Source organism: Equus asinus, chromosome 17 (genome assembly GCF_041296235.1).
Source record: "Equus asinus isolate D_3611 breed Donkey chromosome 17, EquAss-T2T_v2, whole genome shotgun sequence".
Taxonomy (NCBI): domain Eukaryota; kingdom Metazoa; phylum Chordata; class Mammalia; order Perissodactyla; family Equidae; genus Equus; species Equus asinus.
In genome coordinates, this window is record NC_091806.1 from 21,334,207 (window position 1) to 21,353,551 (window position 19,345).

Here is a 19,345-nt window from a genome sequence, read left to right on the forward strand (position 1 = left end):
TCTGTAAAATTTTTGAAGGGGAGTCAAGTTAGAATACAAAAATGTTTAAATAAAATGAAACAAGTAGAGATTGAATAGACTGTCTAGTGAAAATTAAAAGGGACCAGCTTTAATTAAGATTATAAAGCAGGAAACAGTTGTCCTGTGAGAGCAAACATTACAACAAAATGGGGAAAGAATTATAAGAAAGAAGATTTTAACTGTTATATTTTCTATATAGCATTTGGGACACAAGAGGCATTATATTAAGTATATAATATTAGTTTAAAGTGAATTCCTTTTTTTTCAAAAAAGATTGGCACCAGCGCTAGCATCTGTTGCCCATCTTTTTTTTTTTCCCCTCCCCAAAGCCCCCAGTACATACTTGTATATTGTAGTTGTAGGTCCTTCTGGTTGTACTCTGTGGGATGCTGCCTCAGCATGACCTGATGAGTGGTGTCATGTCAGCACCCAAGATCAGAACAGGTGAAACCTTGGGCCACCAAAGCAGAGCACATGAACTTAACCACTTGGCTACATGGCTGGCTGGCCGAAAATGAATTCTTAAATGCCCTAGCTAAATTAAATATTGTATTAAGAAAAAAAGCTTGATAATTAGAATGTCTGGCTTTGCAATGGATTGTCTTTTGAGGTTGTCTTTAATATTCAAATTTATGGGTATAGAAACAGGACCATTGAGGGTCTCAGTTTTGCATATGATCTGACATTTTATTGATGAGCCATCTGAAATCTATTTCTTGGGTCCTGAGACCAGAGATAATCTTACCACAAATGATAAAGAGTTTTCCAGAATGGTAAGATCTTAGAAGTATTGGCAACAGTTTAGAGAAATATAATTCTCTTGTATCACTATTTCCTCATGAAATGTCTTCAGAGTGCAATACTACCTCAATTTATAATCTCCCCCCTTCATACATAATATAGGATAGAATGAATATCCTATATGTCTTGAAGGGAGAACAGAAAGAGAGTAAGACAGAGACTTAGGAAGGGGCAGTTTCTAAGTCAGAGTCTTTACTATAGTTCCTTATTCCTGAGAGAGAAAATTTCCCTAAATGTCATTCCTATTTCATCTTGATGTTGCTTTCTAGTATAACTCTGTGGCATGTATGCTGTCTTTGGACTATTTCCCATAGGTTTAGAGTCTCTAGTTTGTCAATTAAAAGTATGATGATTTAATAAAGGAAATATGTTAGCATCTAGACTAGAATATGGATCAGAGTCTGGTGTAATAAAATGGATACAGGGCTGGGAGTCTGGGGATCTGGGATCTAGTCATAGTATGTAGATTGGTCCTTATTTGCATTTCATTGGGAAAGCCAAGACTCTCCAGCTTTGTGTTTTGTCACCTCCACAATAAAGAAGTAGACTACATTATCTTTATCATCAGCTCCATTTTTATTATTGCATAAGTATTCAGGAAGGATTGACTCCCTGAACTGAAGGGCATACTCTGAAAATAATTAATTAAGGTTAATTTTGATAACAGATTTACTGAGTCAGATCCAAAAGCAAAGATTAAAGTGCTATATGGAATTAACAATAAAGGCACAGATGTAAAGTATTAGGGGTGTTCATTCTTAATGTCACAGTGTGAGTGTACAATGCAAAAATTAATATTTTCAGAAATTTCTCATTTTTGTTACTGACTATAGGACTGACTTAATCAGTCATTGCATTATGCTAGGCTTATCTTTTATGAACTTACAATGTTCAAGGAGAGCTGAAAAAGTCATGAAAATATTTGACAACATAACTATAAATCTCTCGATTTCGTATTATTTTTAAATATTAAAAAATTACAATTGAGAACTTAAAAAAGTAATTCAATAATTGTATTGTTTTTACCTAAAGAAAAATTTAAAATTTTAAATGGTTATCATGTTTGAAAAGTTTAGACATTGAGCATGTCGTAAATAAAAATTACACAGAGAAATCCTGAAAGATATTTTGCTTTGTTTTCCAGTCTTGGTAAGGTTAGTTAACCAAGCTTCTTATATCCTCACTCTCCTTAATCTTTTTGTTTTCAGGACTGATTCAGACTCTAACAAACAGAAACCATGTTGCTGTCAGAGAGAAATAAAACTTGGGCCACGTTCACTCTCTTGGGCTTCTCAGATTTCCCAGAACTGCAAATCCCTCTCTTCTTGATTTTTCTGGCCATCTACAGTGTCACTGTTGTAGGGAATATTGGGATGATTGTAATAATCAAAATTAACCCCAAACTACACACCCCTATGTGCTTTTTCCTCAGCCACCTTTCATTTGTGGATTTCTGCTATTCCTCCATCATTACTCCCAAGACCCTGGTGAACCTAGTTGTAGAAGACAGAACAATTTCATTTATAGGATGTGTAGTACAATTGTTTTTCTGTACTACCTTTGCAGTAACTGAATTCTTTTTATTAGCTGTGATAGCCTATGATTGCTTTGTGGCCATTTGTAACCCTCTGCTCTACACATTTGCCATGTCCCAGAAACTCTGTGCCGTGCTAGTGGTCAGATCATATGCATGGGGAGTAGCTTGTTCCTTGATATTCACATGTTCCGCAATCAAGTTATCATTTCAAGGTTTCAACACAATTAATCATTTCTTCTGTGAATTCTCCTCATTGTTGTCCGTCTCTTGCTCTGATACTTGTGTCAACCAGTTGCTGCTTTTCATTTTTGCCACCTTGAATGGGGTCAGCACACTACTCATCATTCTCATGTCTTATGTGTTTATCATTGTCAACATCCTCAAAATGCATTCAGCCGGTGGGCGCTGCAAAGCCTTCTCCACCTGTGCCTCACACCTGACCACCATTACTATCTTCTACTGCACCATCCTCTTCCTCTACTGTGTGCCCAACTCCAAAAACTCCAGGCGCACAAAGTGGCATCTGTGTTTTACACCGTGGTGATCCCCATGTTGAATTCTCTGACCTACAGTCTGAGAAATAAGGATGTCAAGGCTACAGTAAGCAAAATAGTGGACAGTAAACTATTTCCTTATTAAGAATATTATTTTAGGGTCGGCCTGGTGGCGCAGCGGGTGAGTGCGCATGTTCCACTTCTTGGTGGCATGGGGTTCGAAGGTTCAGATCCCGGCTGCGGATATGGCACTGCTTGGCAGGCCATGCTGTGTTGGCATCCCACATATAAAGCAGAGGAAGATCGGCACGGATGTTAGCTCTGGGCCAGTCTTCCTCAGCCAAAAGAGGAGGACTGGAAGTAGTTAGCTCAGGGCTAATCTTCCTCAAAAAAACAAGAAAGAAAGAGAAAAGGAATATTATTTTAGTAGAGTTTGTCCCTGACATGTAAATAAATACTGCACATAAAAGTTGATTTTAAAGAAACCTTTACAATTATGAAGAGTTAATCTTGTAAATGGAAAGATCATGGATTTTGGTTCAAACAGAGTAAACTTGGCTCTGTCTCTTACTGGAAAATAAGACAGCCATCTCTCTCATCTTGAATTTTTCATCTACAAAATTGAGATAACATAAAATAGCTCTTAACCTGACTGTGAAGATTAAAAGACTATATGAATATCATGTGTAAAACCTTGTATAATCTCAATAAACAATTTTGTCCTCTTTATTATGCATGTAGTACACTACGCTTTCAATAAATATGTGAATATCTCTCACAAAAGTACCAATAGCAGTTAAAATACAACTAGTTTTCATCCTTCAACGAATGTAAAATCCAGTGTGGACAGTAGGGCAGTGAAGAAAGTGACCTTTGTCTAAGGTAGAAAATAATAAATATCATAGAGAATTTGAGAGAAAGAAAAGTTTCAAATCCATTTAAAGACTTTAGAGAAATTCCTTCATAAAATAGATATTGTTTGAATTTGTCCTTGGATAACAGAACAGACAGAATTTTAGGAGACACATTTCAACAAGCTTTGTTGAGAAGACAGAAGCATGGTAAGATCAAGGAAACCAAAATGTAGTACTGAGTCAATGATGCAGCAATTTTTTTATTGAGCAAATACTTTATAGCATGCATGTATGTGTATTCGTGTGTGTGTGTATTTTTGTGTATACAGGTTACTTGGAATGAATGGAAAGTTGGTAATATGTGATCTGTATTCTGAATGGGTTTCAAAGGAGCTCCTGTATGGCAGGATGATAAGCTGTGATAGGCTCCACCAGAGCCTGAGAAATAGTAGAGTGGATCTCAAAAAATATTATAGGCAAAAAGTAAGCAGGATGAGTGTCTACCCAATCTGTATTTTATGCTATCATTTTGCCTATAACCCGTCAAAAACATGATCAGTTCTTTATGATTCTTTTTTCTGAACATCAGTGTAATCTCTGAATCCTCAACTGAACATCCACCTTAAAAAAAAGTGTGGGGTATGCCTAGAGGCATAGCAGTTAAGTTAGCGCTCTCCACTTCAGCAGCCTGGGTCCACCGGTTCGGATCCCTGGTACAGACCTATGCACTGCTTATCAAGCCATGCTGTAGCAGGTGTCCCACATATAACATAGAGGAAGATGGGCACGGATGTTAGCTCAGGGCCAATCTTCCTCAAAAAAAAAAAAAATCCTGTTTGGAGTTGCCTCAAGTGTTGAAAATTAATCAGCTATGTAACTTCATTCAAAATAAAGTGAAAACCAGGCAGTCATTAGCGTTAAGACCTATTTCACCTGGTAAATAAAAAATACTAGATTTCTCTAACATCAATAACTCACTTTTGCTTGAATGTCTTGTAAACCCTTTTGCTTCTCTTTACTCAATGTGTCTACATAAAATTCCAAGCTAGTCATCAGTATAATGGAAGAAATAAATTTCCAAGTGTGTTTTGGTAAGGCAGAACAACTAAGGTGGGGGATAATTTTATATGGATTCAAAACACTTATTTGGAATGTTCATATTATTTTAAACTTATGATCATTATCAAAATGTTGCATTCATGTATATTATATGATAAGAAATCAATGAAACAACCCCATTGTACGGAAAGATAAAATATGTAAGAAACAGTGTTTTGGATATTGGATGTCGGATGAAGGAATGCTTTTCTCTTCTATTGACTTCTGTTTCTCTAGGTATTCACAAATTTCTTGTTTCATACATATTTAGCAATTACACAATTTCTAATTTTCTTTGAAATTAAAAAATTATTTATATTAATCTTAAATTGAATTCATGATTATTAATGCCTCTTTATAGAGAATTTTATTTTACTTCTGTCCTGCTTGGAACAAGGATGACCACATTTTGTGGTAGAACTAACGCAACCCATTTTGCTTTTACTTTGAGGAAATCACGGCATATGATATTTAAATGACCTGGCCTATTGTTGATGGAATTAATGCAATCATTCAAGACTCCAGACACATCAGATGTACAATTTCCACTAAATACCAGCATACAGTCATATTGTTTTCTTTTTCAATTTGTGACATTTCAGATTCTTTATGGTAGATTCTGTAGCTTCTATGTAGAACATGAGTTACGTTAGTAGCCTTCACATTTTTTGGTCATGTACTTCTCAAGAATTTAATTTTACATATAAAATATTTCATCATGAATTTAGCAGCAAAATGTGTAATTTGCAGTGCATAGCATAATCTGTTTAAAAGACATAAGTAATATCTGAAAAAGCTTTGTGCCTTTCCTTCTCTTGAACTTATATTCAATCCTACTCTCCCCACTGAACATTACAATTTTATTAATCAGATTCATACTTTTTATTTCATGATGCTTTTGGGAAAATCAGAAGTTTTTCTTTCTGTATTGAGTTAACCTTGTAATGATTCAATAATAATTGCACCACTAATTAAAAATATAATTGCATTGAAAATTTGGATAAATATAATTAATCAAAATTAAAAAATATTTTAGAACATATTTCTTCATATGATTAATATTATGAGTATATGTCTGCATTATTTATTTTGATTAATTAATGTATCCTTGGAAAGACATCACTTAATTTTAGAAAGCAAGAGGGTTCAGAATCATTTATATTTCCATTTTGTAAAAATGAAAATACTGAGACTATTCGGTCATATTAAATGTAAATGAGACTAGAAATTCTGCCAGAAATAGTGCTTTAATAGGAATATCACTCAACTCTTTCAACTCCATCCAAGTTAATGACAATTTGTCACAATGATCTTTCATGAAAATATTTTTCAATAATGCATTAAACAAAATTAGATTGTCTTCCAATTTTGCTAAGGGTCAAAATTTTGGAAATTATATCTTTCAAAAGGAGTTGTTACCCAGGGACATAGAAAACTTGGTTCAAATTCTTTAGTCCTTTCCGTATCCAAGCCTCCTTTCAACTCTTCTGATCAAATGGCAGAATCATTTTCTCCATTCCTGGGATGTAAGCTGTTTTTGTGCCTAGCTTTGTCTAGCTGAAGTGACACCGCATTAGTTTCAAGCCTCTGAGAGGGCTTGTGAATCTTTCACAATCTGGAATTTTCATAGTCCCTTAGAAAGCTGTTCTGTGAACAAGCACAGGCTAGCATATTGGATAATGAGAAACATAGACACCAGACTTGAGTCTGAAGCCTCCAATCATCTAACCCACCAAGCTAATATCATACACATAGCTAACCACGCCAAGATCAGCCATGTCAGGATCAGATCAACAGAAACTAACTTACTGACTCATGCAATACTGACCAGTGCAATAAATAGCTATTGGTTTTAACTAATATGTTTTGGAGTGGTTTGTTATGCGATCATTAGAACCACCCATGTTCACGGCCACCAGCTGGCTCAACGGTTAAGTTCTCATGTTCTGCTTCAGTGGCCTGGGGTTTGCTGGTTTGGATCCTGGGTGCTAACCTATGTACCACTTGCCAAGCCATGCTGTGACAGGCGTCCCACATATAAAGTAGAGGAAGATGGGCATGGATGTTAGCTCAGGGCTAGCCTTCCTCAAAAATAAAAAAGAAAGAAAAAAAGAAAAAAAAAGAACCACGCATTTTCTTAATTTCTGAAAATGTTACCACAAAGACTTTCCAAGTCTTATATAACAGTTAAGCATATCTGCTATTCTTCCAGTTACAGTTACCTTTATTAAAACAACGGAATTGAGAAGTTTAGAAAATTTAACATACTTTTGATTTCATTGAGCCTTACAATACAATATTTTACTTCAATGGTATTATTATATGTGTTTTAAATACAATTCATCAAAAACTGAGAGCTTCATATTGATATTATTCAATTTAGGGATAATGACCATGAAATCAATTTCAATAAAATTTGTATATTTAAATCAGTTTTTAAAAACTCCTGCCATGTCTTTAAGTCTAAGACAAATAGATAAACAAAGTAATTTTCCTGTATGTGGGTTGCTGAGATGATATAAAACATCACTGCCAATGATACTCTTTATAGATAGTCTTTTAGTTTTTCTGTCATGGGACTCTCTCCTTCAGGAGGATGCATTTTGTGACAATACTTTCATGGTGCACTAAGAACAAAAAGAACAGATGTTAAAAATTCGTGTCATCAATCTATTATATATCTGATTTTAAAACATCACTGTATTGGCTAAAATCCATGTCTAATGCCATCATTTTCCATGAAAAGAAATATGTACTATATCTCAGAGTATGACAAGAAGTCAAGCCATGGGTTTGAAGTGTCTTCATTAAAGAAAACTACAGGATTCATGAAAAACAGTATTTCAAATTGTCCTTATGTTTTGGAAGTTTGCTTTCATTTTTCTAATTGGGGCAATTCACATAGTAATATGCAAATAGTAAGAGGAATCCTTAGTTTTGAAAAATGTGAGAAATGGGATTGTGAGAGTGCTAGGTGGAACACAGACCTGGAAACACTCTTCAAACTCAGAAAATGATCAGATGGATCAATTTTAGGAAAATATGTATAGGTCGTTGAGAATTTCAAAAGTGATTACCTGTAACTAATTACATCCATGGAGTTCTTGAAATGTTGGGTATATCCAAGAGCACAAACACCAGACAGTAGTTTGAACACTGTTGGTTTAGGAAGACATTATACGGTCAGAAAAGGAGCAGACCTGGGAGAGTTCCTCTAGGCAATCCCATTTAATGATGTCTGTCATTGAATAAGGAGTATGATATCTCAGCACCCTTCAGTAGCTTTGCTTTTCCTCACAGGGTCATATGTGTGGCACAATATAAAATGCAGCATTTAGTCTCATTCTGTCAGTGATTCTGTGTGTGACTTTGGGCAAGTTGGATCTGACTATGCCTCAGTCACCTCACTCATAAAGTTACACAACTATACCAGGCTCACTTATTTTTATAAAGATGAAATTTGTTAATAGTTGTATTCAGGATAGTACCAGAATATAGGAAGTGGTCAAGAAATGTGAGAAATTATTATTATTTTCAGTAAAAGAGTTCATTATCCCCACCCCTTTCTGGTATTTGTCAGAACTCTGGTGTGGCTTCAGCCCTTATGCCCTCCAGGAAGGAGTTTTTGAGTATAAGACAGGCAAAGTTTATAAGACCTATCCATATATTTCACTAAGGCAATGTGATCCCTGGCTCACAGAGCAATGCTTGGATGTATCATATAAGGCTCTGAAATTCATCATGAACTCTGGAAGTAATCACGTTAAATTATAATAATATGTACCAAGTTGTGATAGTATTTTCCCCTGTTTATATCTCCTAGGAGTTATTAATTGTTTGAGTCTCAAGTTGTAGTTTTCTCGATATCATGTTGATGTCCCACAGAGATCAATGATGATTTGGAGAAGCTTAAGAAATATGGGCCCCAGAGATACCCACACAAAAACATAAAGCCTAAAACATTTTCCATCATAGCATCTTCAGAAATAGGGGAAGCAATATCTATCCCACAGTTTGGTTAGTTGGACTACACTCTGGTTTTTGGGAATGGACATGAATGACATTTTCTGGGATCTGGATGCTTGCTATTTTTTTCTTATGGGATAATTTGTTATAGCCTTGTGTAAGAGAAGGAGAAATTGTAAGTGAAGGCAGTGGTATTAGACACATTTTTAAAAATCTGTATTTAGCTTTCTCTTAACTAGAGAGTGTTTTAAGAAGTGCCATGTTTTGAGCACTCATTTATGAAAATATTTTCCATTTCTATATTGAAAAATAAGCTTAATGGAAAATGAGAACAGTTTAATCTGCAGAATCAAGTATCTTGTAATAGTATTAGTGTAAGAGGGAAAAGAATGTCAAGAAATTGGAAAGAATGCTTGATTTCTCTCTCCTTCCCTCTTTTTCCTTTCTCACATTAACTCCTTCTATGGAATGTGGTAAAGAGAGCATGGAGATTTTCCTGATAGTCACTCTGATGCTGAGAGTGGTAGTAAGTTGTCCTCAGGACTGCTCGTGTGGGAACACAGACATGGAACCACCTCGGAAGCAGAAAAGAGAGGAACTATTTTGGCCTTGTGCAAAGCACTTTGAATGTCTCTTCATAGTAGGTTTCTCAACCTTGGTCCTATTGATGTGTGGGCCAGATAATATTTTGGTGTTTGCATGTGCTATTGGTGTGTGTGGGGGCTGGGGCAAGGACTGTCACATACATCATAGTGTTTAGCAGCCTCCTTATTCTCTACCCACTAGATGTCAGCAGGGCCCCTCCTTATCTTGACAAGCAAAAATGTGTCTAGGCAATGACAAATTTCCCACGGGAATCAAAACAACTCCTGGTTAAGAACCACTGCTTCATAAGTAATCAACAACCTGAGTTTTCATCTTTAGGCTTGAAAAAAGGAAGAAGTTTATACTCAGAAAAAGATAAATAACTTACTTTTATTGACTGTTGAAGAGAGAAACCATATCATCAGAATAATTATTTGTTTTCAAAATGGGATTTCTTAATATATACATCCTTCAACTCTTTGAAATCATTTGAAGAATCAGGAAAATACTTGGCTGTAGTGAGTTTTCATACAGATTCTCTTTCCTCCGGGGATTACCAACTAGTGCCTCACAGTCAGGTACGTGTCTACCAACGGTCAGGAAGGAGAGAACAAATGAGAGTGTTCTCATCATCTATTGTCATTTTCTGTTTGTCAAAGGCCTTGAATGTATCCTTCCTTTATTAAAAAAAAATCACACCCTCCTTCCCCATTCTACTCCATAAATCTTAAATTTTGTGAGAACTCAGGCAAGTTTCTACATTGCTTTTTTAAAGAAAATTGATTGGAACAAAATACTTCTGTGTCATGGATGTTGTGAGGATTAAGTAAACAACACAATTTATATAAACAGATACAATATTCTGCCTGTACAATCTGGCTTACTGTTTTTTAACTTGCCATTTTATCATAGCCATTTTTCAGCTCATTAAAAGTTCCTCAAAATATCATTTTAATAGTTGCATACTTTTCCATAATGTATAAGTACCATAACGTGAGTTATTTTCCTCTTGTTTGACACTTTATTTCTAAGTTTTATTTTCATAAACAATGCTGCAATGCAGCAGCAAGCATTTGTGTTAATAATTTTATATTCACATCTTCGAGTAGTTCTACAAATAGATTTAAAGCAGGGGATTCATTTGTCAAGTAGGTCTTTATAAGGCTTCGGAGTCATAGTTACTGGAGGTTTGAACCAGGGTACCAATTCCAGGAACAATGGTTGACATTGACTTGTATAATTAACAAAATCACTATGCTAATTTTATAGAAAAAATGCTAATATAGAGTATAAAAGCTGCTGTTTTCATCTAAAACATATTGAAAAAATAATCAGCACTGGTGGCTTAACACTTAAATAAGCATATCTTAAATAAGCATATTTCTCATCATTTCAGTGGAAAAAAGAGAAGGGTACTATGTATTACAAAAATTCTTTCCTGGGATCCCATTATTTCCAGTACTGATTAAAGGGAAATAGAGATTTTAGTTTCAAAAAATAATATGGCTAATTAGATAATTAATGACTCAGTTTCAAGCTCTTAATTGTATAGGACTAGTTTAAGGAATTGTATAGGCTTTTATGGATGTGAATGCTTTTGTGTGATCTGTGATTTTAACTGTGAGCTCTATGCATTTGTATGCTACAATGCCTGAACTTTTCCTAAACTTCACAAAAGCAACTTACTATTTCTTTGCTGAAAAAATTAACTATCCTACTTATTCTAATGTCTTTTTTAGGAGACAGTCAAAATGGAATTTGGGATCATACAATGGAGAATAACTACTAATATTGTTCTCCCATCTCAATAAAGTGGGGACATGGCCAAGGAGAACTGCACCACTGTGGCAGAGTTCATTCTCCTTGGATTAGCAGAGGTCCCTGAATTGAGAGTCTTCTTCTTCCTGCTGTTTCTTCTCATCTATGGAGTCACAGTTTTGGGCAACTTGGGCATGATTGCACTGATTCAGGTCAGCTCTCGACTTCACACCCCCATGTACTTTTTCCTCAGTCACTTGTCCTTTGTGGATTTCTGTTACTCCACAATCATTGTGCCAAAGATGCTAGCTAATATCTTAAATGAAGACAAAGCCATTTCCTTCCTGGCGTGTGCTGTGCAATTCTACTTGTTTTGCACATGTGTGGTAACTGAGGTCATCCTGCTGTCTGTGATGGCCTATGACCGTTTTGTGGCCATCTGTAACCCACTGCTGTACATCGTCACCATGTCCAACAATCTTTGTGTGGAGCTGGTGTCCTGCTGCTACCTCTGGGGGACTGTGTGTTCACTGATTCACTTGTGTTTAGCTCTTGAGATCCCATCCTATAGGTCAAATGTGATTAACCACTTCTTTTGCGATCTGCCCCCTCTCTTATTTCTTGCTTGTTCTGATGTCACTATGAGTGAACTGTTGCTATACATTGTGGCCAATTTCAATGAAATCATCACCATCATGATCATTCTCACCTCTTATTTCTTTATTCTTATCACAATCCTGAGGATGCGCTCTGCAGAGGGAAGATGCAAAGCCTTTTCCACCTGTGCCTCCCACCTCACAGCCATCCTTCTCTTCCATGGAACAATCCTTTTCATTTATTGCCGACCCAGTTCTGGCAACAGTATGGATACTGACAAAGTAGCCACGGTGTTCTACACTGTAGTGATCCCTATGCTGAATCCTCTGATCTATAGCTTGAGAAACAAGGATGTGCAAGAAGCTCTCAGAAAAGTGGTGGGCTCCAAAATATTTTCCTAGAGAATACTTTATTAACAGGACTCAGTGTCCCAAAGTGGAGACTGGTGAAAGGGTACAGCGATGGACTTCAGTGTTGAAGTGTTGAAGTGGAGGTAACAGTCAAGCAGCAGGTAGTTATGAGTGAGTCTTTTTGATTCACTTATCTGTGTGCCTCTTCCATGTACAAGGCATATCTTGGAATTTACAGATTACTTCTTTGCTGTTATTTATTCAAAATGAATTAATTGAGTATGGTTAATGGACTCAAGATACACATATCATTTGCTGTAAAAGCTTCATAAGCTTAATGAAGAAATCACGAGTCACATTTTATTTCAGTATTCATTAAGGAAAATATGATTCAATTCCAAGTTGAATTCCTATTATTTTACAATGAAGAACACACCCTTGTCAGATTATGCACAGAATGTGTACATATCCTGTTTGCTATTTCTTGCTTTCTTTATTATTTTTTGTTGTTGTCATTGCAATGTCCAGTGTTTTTGGAATTTCAGAGACTATGATGAAAAATGATGACATTAGTAATAATTATTTCACAGAAATCTTAGAAAAATTATATTACTTGTCATGTGCAATGAGCTTAGAGTAATTCCTGGCATATAACTAGCTCTCTGTCTCTGTCTCTCTGTCTCTCTCTGCATCACTCTGTCTCTCTCATATGTTTTACTATATGTAGTATATTTATATATACTTGCAATCATTTAATAACCATTGTTATGACTGGCAACATTTCTGACTTCGGCCTATTGTTTCACTTTATCTTTCAATTTTTATCTTCATGCTTATTTTACAATATTGTGGATCAAATGACTACTGTGACAGATAAGTGCACTTCTAACCCCTGTTTATGTTTTTGGTTGTGTCTTTACTGTTGATGAAATGATCTTTTTCTCCTTTTCTCTATGTGTCTAAACCACATTTCTTCTTTCAATCCTTATTCACACACACTCTTCAGTATTTGTGAAGGGGGTGAGGAATGGTCGTAAATAACTGAAGTCCATTATATGAATTACTGAATCATAGAAATGTAGATCCAGCATTAAACTTTACTTCTATGTTTTGTCTTGGGTCAAATAAAATGATTTAGTCAAAGCACATAAAACAGCAAGAAAAAGTGTAAAAAGAAACATCTTCTCTATAATAATATGTTTATATTAGACAGGAAACATTATAATGATGATTTATTCAAAGGATAATTTATTTCTGTGTCAAACTAAAATTTAGGGACAGACTAGAAAAAAAGAAGAATTCGAAAAATAGATGTATTTAATGTTCAATGATTTTTAAACTCTTCTCCGTGAGGTTTCTGTTCACTTTGCTCCTACTCCCATTGGGTGTTAATATTCTTCATAATAATTTACAAGACATTTTACATTTAAAAACATTAACCTCAGAGGATAATATCTGCACAATTTGTTAATGTCTTTTAATTTTATGTATTTGGCATTCTTTTTGATATTTAGTTTACATTTTTTATGTAGTTATACTCAATTATTAGCAAATTAAAAAAGAATGTAGTGAAAATGAATCCTGCTCCATTCTATATTTTATCTCATCGTTGTATGATTTTTATCTTAAATTTTAATAAGTACTAAATTTATTGATTTTTATTTATTTTGCATATGTTTGCTGAATGAATGAAAGCTTACAAAGGAATTGTCCAACTCCCTTTCCCAAACTATATAGTAATGTCACAGCACCATTTATTGAGTATCCTTTTCTTCTCTCTTGTATGTAATATATCTAATTTGTAATGAATGTAATATGTCTATTAAATATTAAAAATTAAATATTTTAATAAATTGTGTTCTTAGCATTGATACTTCTACCAGACCCTGGAAAATATCCTACAGCCCTTACTCCATCTTCTTTAGTAAAGAATAAGGATACATTATTTTATAATGCTTTTTAACATTCAAAATACAAAATTTGTCTATGAGACTGCTGGTATTATGCAAGACTAAAATATACTATCTCTTATCGATTAGCCACTGCCATATTAATACATTGACAGAACAACGTTGTGCCCTTAGCTGTATACAAGAATCCTTGGTGACGGGAGGATGTCCATAAAAAGCAACAAAAATTAAACATCACATTTAATGGGAACAAGATACAGAGTTCCTTGCAAATGTTTTGCTGTAACAGTTGATTTATTTAGTAGTCACACTCCAAGAAGTAAATTAACTCAATTATATGACTATTTACTCATACCAGATGAAAAATGGCTTTTGAAAAGAATACTCAATAAACAGAAAAATGTATTGTTCAGAAATTTTAAAAAATTGAATTTAACATTTCAACAAATAACCATTTTAAGATCTGAGAAAATAATTTAAAGGCTAAAATGAACCATATTTTGAAATTTAATTCTCCTCTACCAACTTGTTTAATTCTTTGCTGGTATATGGATTCTAAGCAGAACCATTTTTGAAAATAGAGGAATTAGAGCCTGTTCAGGATATTGTTGCTCTACAGCAGAACATGCTTTACACATTTAAAGCTAATAACGTCTATGTCAGGATTTATTTGTCTGTTTGTTTTGATTTTCTTAGGTCACCAAGGGATGAGATTTAGCTGAGGCATATGCAAAACAAACAAGCAAACAGACAAATAACAACAAAAACACTACAAGTTATTCTACTGCTGGTTTTACTTATGTCACTATCTGTCATTTTAGGCAAATCCACTAGACTCTGTCTCCTCAGTCTCATCCCCAGACTTTATTTTGAAAGATAAGACTTCGACAGGAATAAGTCTCATTTTGTTTTCAAATTTGGCAGGATTATCCCAAGTGGATAGATGAGGACACTGTTCCCAAGTTTCTCAGAAATGCTACCTGTGAAATGTTTCTCACCACGCACTCTTCATCTCTATGTCCATTACCATTTCATAGTTCAAGTATTATAAGATTCACCATCACTAAATGTACACCCAGGAAATAATCTTTACTTGTTCAACTATGAGACAATGATTTCTTACCATTAATTGTAAGATACATCCAAACTCAGAGATGTTATAGTGGGTGAAAATATGTCTTAAGAAGCAGATGAAATGTAGTAGGGATTCAAATGCTAGAGCTCTTCTCTAGAATTCTGTCAGGGAAAACAAAACAAAATGAACAATTGAGTACATATGGCATCACACATTTTAAGTTTAATTTTCATAACTAAAGCAAGGCTTTCCCGTGCATGACCATTTGATCCTTACACTACAAGGCCAAAGGTCAGTGTGGTATAGAAGAAGGATCGGAAGACTAGAAGATAAAATTGAGATCTAGGTTTGGCTGCAGCAATTAATACATAGACTTGAACAGTGAGCACATTCTTACTCCTGATGTGAAGAGCATCAGAGTTAATCCAAATATTTCAGGTAAAGAAAACAAAGCTAAGTGATCTGCTTCAATAATACTGATATATGTATGCCTTTATTCATGAGTAGACATAGAAATATGTGAGGAGGATACACAAATGAAAGAGAGATTGTTCATGACATCCAGGAACCCACACTGTAGCTGGAGAGAAACCCGTGTAAATATATAAACCCATAACTACATCCAATTGGTAGTACAACGAATAATTAAAGGATTATTCACAGAAATTATGACTTTCAAAGAATAATGACTTTTGTCTAGAGAAATTAGAAACAGTTTTTGGAAAGTTTTATGACTCAGCAGTGTTTTGTTGATGAATGAGATAAGTGGTAAGTTAAGGATATCTAGATGAATGAGACATTGTACAAATGTGCAGATATGTAAAACAGTATACAGATAGATAGATAGATGATAGACAAAGATAGAGGTAGATAGGTATAATTACATATGCAGACAAATTTGTACAGAAAGTGGACAAGGATAAGTCTAGTAGAGAAAATCTGGGAAGAAATTTTAGGAACTTGGATATGCACCTATAAGTGACTATGAGTCACTCAAATTTACAATCCAGGGAACGATTTGCCATTATAACTTTCAGTTACTTATTTTAATTTCGTTTACGCTTATTTAATGTATCTATTTTTAGAATAAGTGATATATTTCCATGGTCCACTTCTTTTCTCTCTACCATGTGAAAAATGCCTAATACATACTCCACAGATATTTTATGCATATTCAAACAAATATCTAAATGTAAGTTGACTTCCTTTGAAAAGAGTTGTTTTAGTGGCAGTGTGGCAGACAGATATAAGAGAGTGAATCTATAGGCTTAAAGACCAACTTGGAGACTATTGAACAGTACAAGTGTGAAATGATAAAACTAGGATCTAGAGAAATGCCAATGATAGAGAAGGCAGATAAAGAATTTTGCAGCAATGTGGTATTTTAAAGGACTGCAGATTTCTGGATAAAAGCTTTATGACAAATTAGAAGAAAAGATGTTATCATACTGTGAACAGTACACAATACATTTGTTTATCCAGTATCCAGGATGTTTGCAATAACTTTAGAAACCCTAATCTGCTGGTTCTAGCCAGATGTAGCTATGTCTTGGGACAGTGAGAAACCAAATTTCCATTTCTAGTCCTATCAGCAATATATATGAGGTGATCCTCTGCTCCTAATACCATTAGCAGGATCATAACAATTATTCTTATTATAATTGAGGGACCTGAGCAGGTCCCACTCCTTCAGTGTACTTAGTGTAACTGGGAGCAGTTAAGCCTTACATAGACCAGGGACACGGTAGATACTTAAGAAATATTTCTCGAAAGACAAATACTGCAAGATCTCACTTGTATGTGCAATCTAAAACAAACTTGTAGAAGCAGAAAGTAGAATGGTGGTTGTCAGCAACTAAGGAGGGAGAAATGGAGACATATTGGTCAAGGGGTACAAAGTTTCAGTTATGCAAGCTGAAAAAATTCTGAAGATCTAATGGATAGCACGGTGATTAAAGTTAACAATATTTTACTGTATACTTGAAACTTGCTAAGAGGATAGAATCCAGGTATTCTCACCAAAAAAGGAAGAAAATAGTAATTTGAAGTAAAGGATATGTTAATTAGCTTGATTGTGGTGATTATTTCACAATGTATATGTATATCAGAACATCAGGTTGTACTCCTTAAATACATATAATTTTTATTTGTCAATTATACCTCAAAAAGCTAGAAAAATTGAAGAAAATAAACAATGTACTAAAAAAGAGAAAAATATTTGTCAAGTAAATAAAAAAGATAACTTCTACTATGATTTGTTATACAAAAATTTGGGGAGACTATGCGAATTATCATGCAACAGGAAGAGAAGACATTTAAACTTTCAATGAACTTTTATATAAAATGATTCTTAAGCTTAAGTTGTTTTTCTTCAGGTTTTCCAGGAAACCAGAAATACATCAGAAAATAATCGTTAATTTTAATTGCTTAAGTCCTCTGGAGAATAAGGCAAGTAATTTTCTCTACAGTCCTGGTGGGACAGGGAGTGGAAGGAGATATAAGAGTCGGCAACTCCCATAGACTAGCTCTCCAGAGGCAGGAGAGGGCCTGCCTTTTCCACCAGCAGGTGGTTTGTAGCTCAGAGAAAATACGGACATTCTTTTTTCATGTGAGATATGTAGAAGATGCCTTAGATTCAGTCAGTTCCTCATAGGAAAAATCATTTGGAGAAACTTTTCAGCCAACTGTAAACATTAAGTATCTGGAACAGGAAGTACCTCTGTTTACAGAGCTTTGTCTGGAGAACCTGGCTTAGCTGAGCTCCTCCATAGCAGTGTCTGGAATAACTGTTTCCTGAAAGTGGGGGAATAGAAGGGCCCTGAAGGTTTTCAGTTATATGTCCATGAGCTTTTGTGATTTTTTTGGAAATGCTGTGCATGGGAGAATAAGAGGTATTTAAATAAAATAGAATTGAAAGAAATAAAATGAACCTTCTGGAGAACTATAATAAACAGGACTTACTCTAAATAAGATTGTAGACGGTGAAAAAAGAATACTGGCTCACAAGGGAAAAAAGAGAAAAAAAGGGAAGAAAGGATAAGGAAGAAGGTTTTAAATACCACACTTCACAGATTCAAAAATAAAGCAAATTGTTTAATCCATAAAATAACATCATTTGGCCGATAAGGAACCATGATATTTAATTTGCATATTAGTTTTAAGTTGAATTCAAACAGAAGAAATGTGAAAATTTACCAGAGTCAAGAAAATAAAGCAGTAGTTCTCAACTACAGGCAATTATGTATCCTCCTCGGTTCCCGAGGGGACATTTGAGAATGTCTGGAAACATTTTGGATTGTCACAACGGAGGGACTGGGGATTAGGGTGATACTGTCATCTAGTGGATAGAAGCCAGAAATGCTGCTATACATGGTGCAATGCAGAGGGTAGCTCCCCATCACAAAAAAATAGTCCAGGGAAAAATGCCAATAGTGCTTAGCTGAGAAACCTTGAAAAAGGGAATTAAGAAATAATTTTATAATATTGATCATTGACATGAAAACGTTGCCTTCTGATTGATTTTTAAATCCTTGGATATCTGAACAAACAGGGCCATTGAGAATTCTGTGTTATCTGGGGCCTCTCACCTTTAGTGATGGAATATCTGGAACCGTCTGGTTCTAGAGTTGCAGAAACAGAGATGACCTTACCAGAAATGATAGTCTGAGAAAAATCTTCATTATAAAGAATTATAGTTGAAGGGATTCCTTGCATGCTTGATTTACAGTATCAAAAAGAGGAAAGTTCCAGAAGAACTGGGATGTGTTCCTGACCATAACATTCTGAGTTGTTCTGGATATAGGATTGCCAGATCTAGCAAACAAACATACAGAATGCTAAATTTAGCTTGAACTTCAGATAAACAATGAATGAATTTTTAGTATGAGTCTGTCCATACTTATAGCAAAAATTCGTTATCTATATGAGATTAAAATTTAACTGGCGGTTTTACCTCGTAACCAATTTGATAAACCCCACCATTCTCTCTGTCTTAAGAATTCCTTTATCATAAATGTCTTTAGAGTGTGGAGATATCTTAACACTCATCTACATTCTTGGCAGGTAATGGGAGACAGAACGAGTATTCTTAGAATCTTACAGAGAGAGGAAAGAAGGGTCTGGAAAAGGGAAGAGTCTTTCTCAATGTTTAAGGGTACTTATCATACTTATTCCTGAACAAGGATGTTTCTCTAACTCCCATTCTCTACATTTCATCTTGACGTTGATCTTCAGAACAGCTCTGTGGCCCTCAACACATTCATTGGACTGGTTTTCACAGTTTTATAGTATGAAGATTGT

The 19,345-nt window shown here is 34.9% G+C and overlaps 1 protein-coding gene and 1 pseudogene across 4 annotated transcripts in view; both read left to right on the top strand.

Annotated features, from left to right (window-relative positions):
- The window catches only part of LOC139040765 (olfactory receptor 5D18-like), a 29,005-nt pseudogene extending 23,968 nt beyond the window's left edge, over positions 1–5,037 (top strand).
- Positions 1–13,506, top strand: part of LOC106821882 (olfactory receptor 5L1-like) — a 37,477-nt gene extending 23,971 nt beyond the window's left edge. For 3 of the 4 annotated variants that reach the window (XM_070487753.1, XM_070487752.1, XM_070487750.1), the window contains exon 2: positions 11,096–13,506. In XM_070487753.1, coding sequence (XP_070343854.1) covers positions 11,177–12,112 — 936 coding nt within the window. In that variant the 5' untranslated portion in view covers positions 11,096–11,176 and the 3' untranslated portion in view covers positions 12,113–13,506. Of the gene's footprint in view, positions 1–9,538; positions 9,935–11,095 lie in introns of those variants that run through there. The other variant, XM_070487751.1, reaches the window with a different exon arrangement.
- Positions 13,507–19,345: the final 5,839 nt, after the last annotated feature.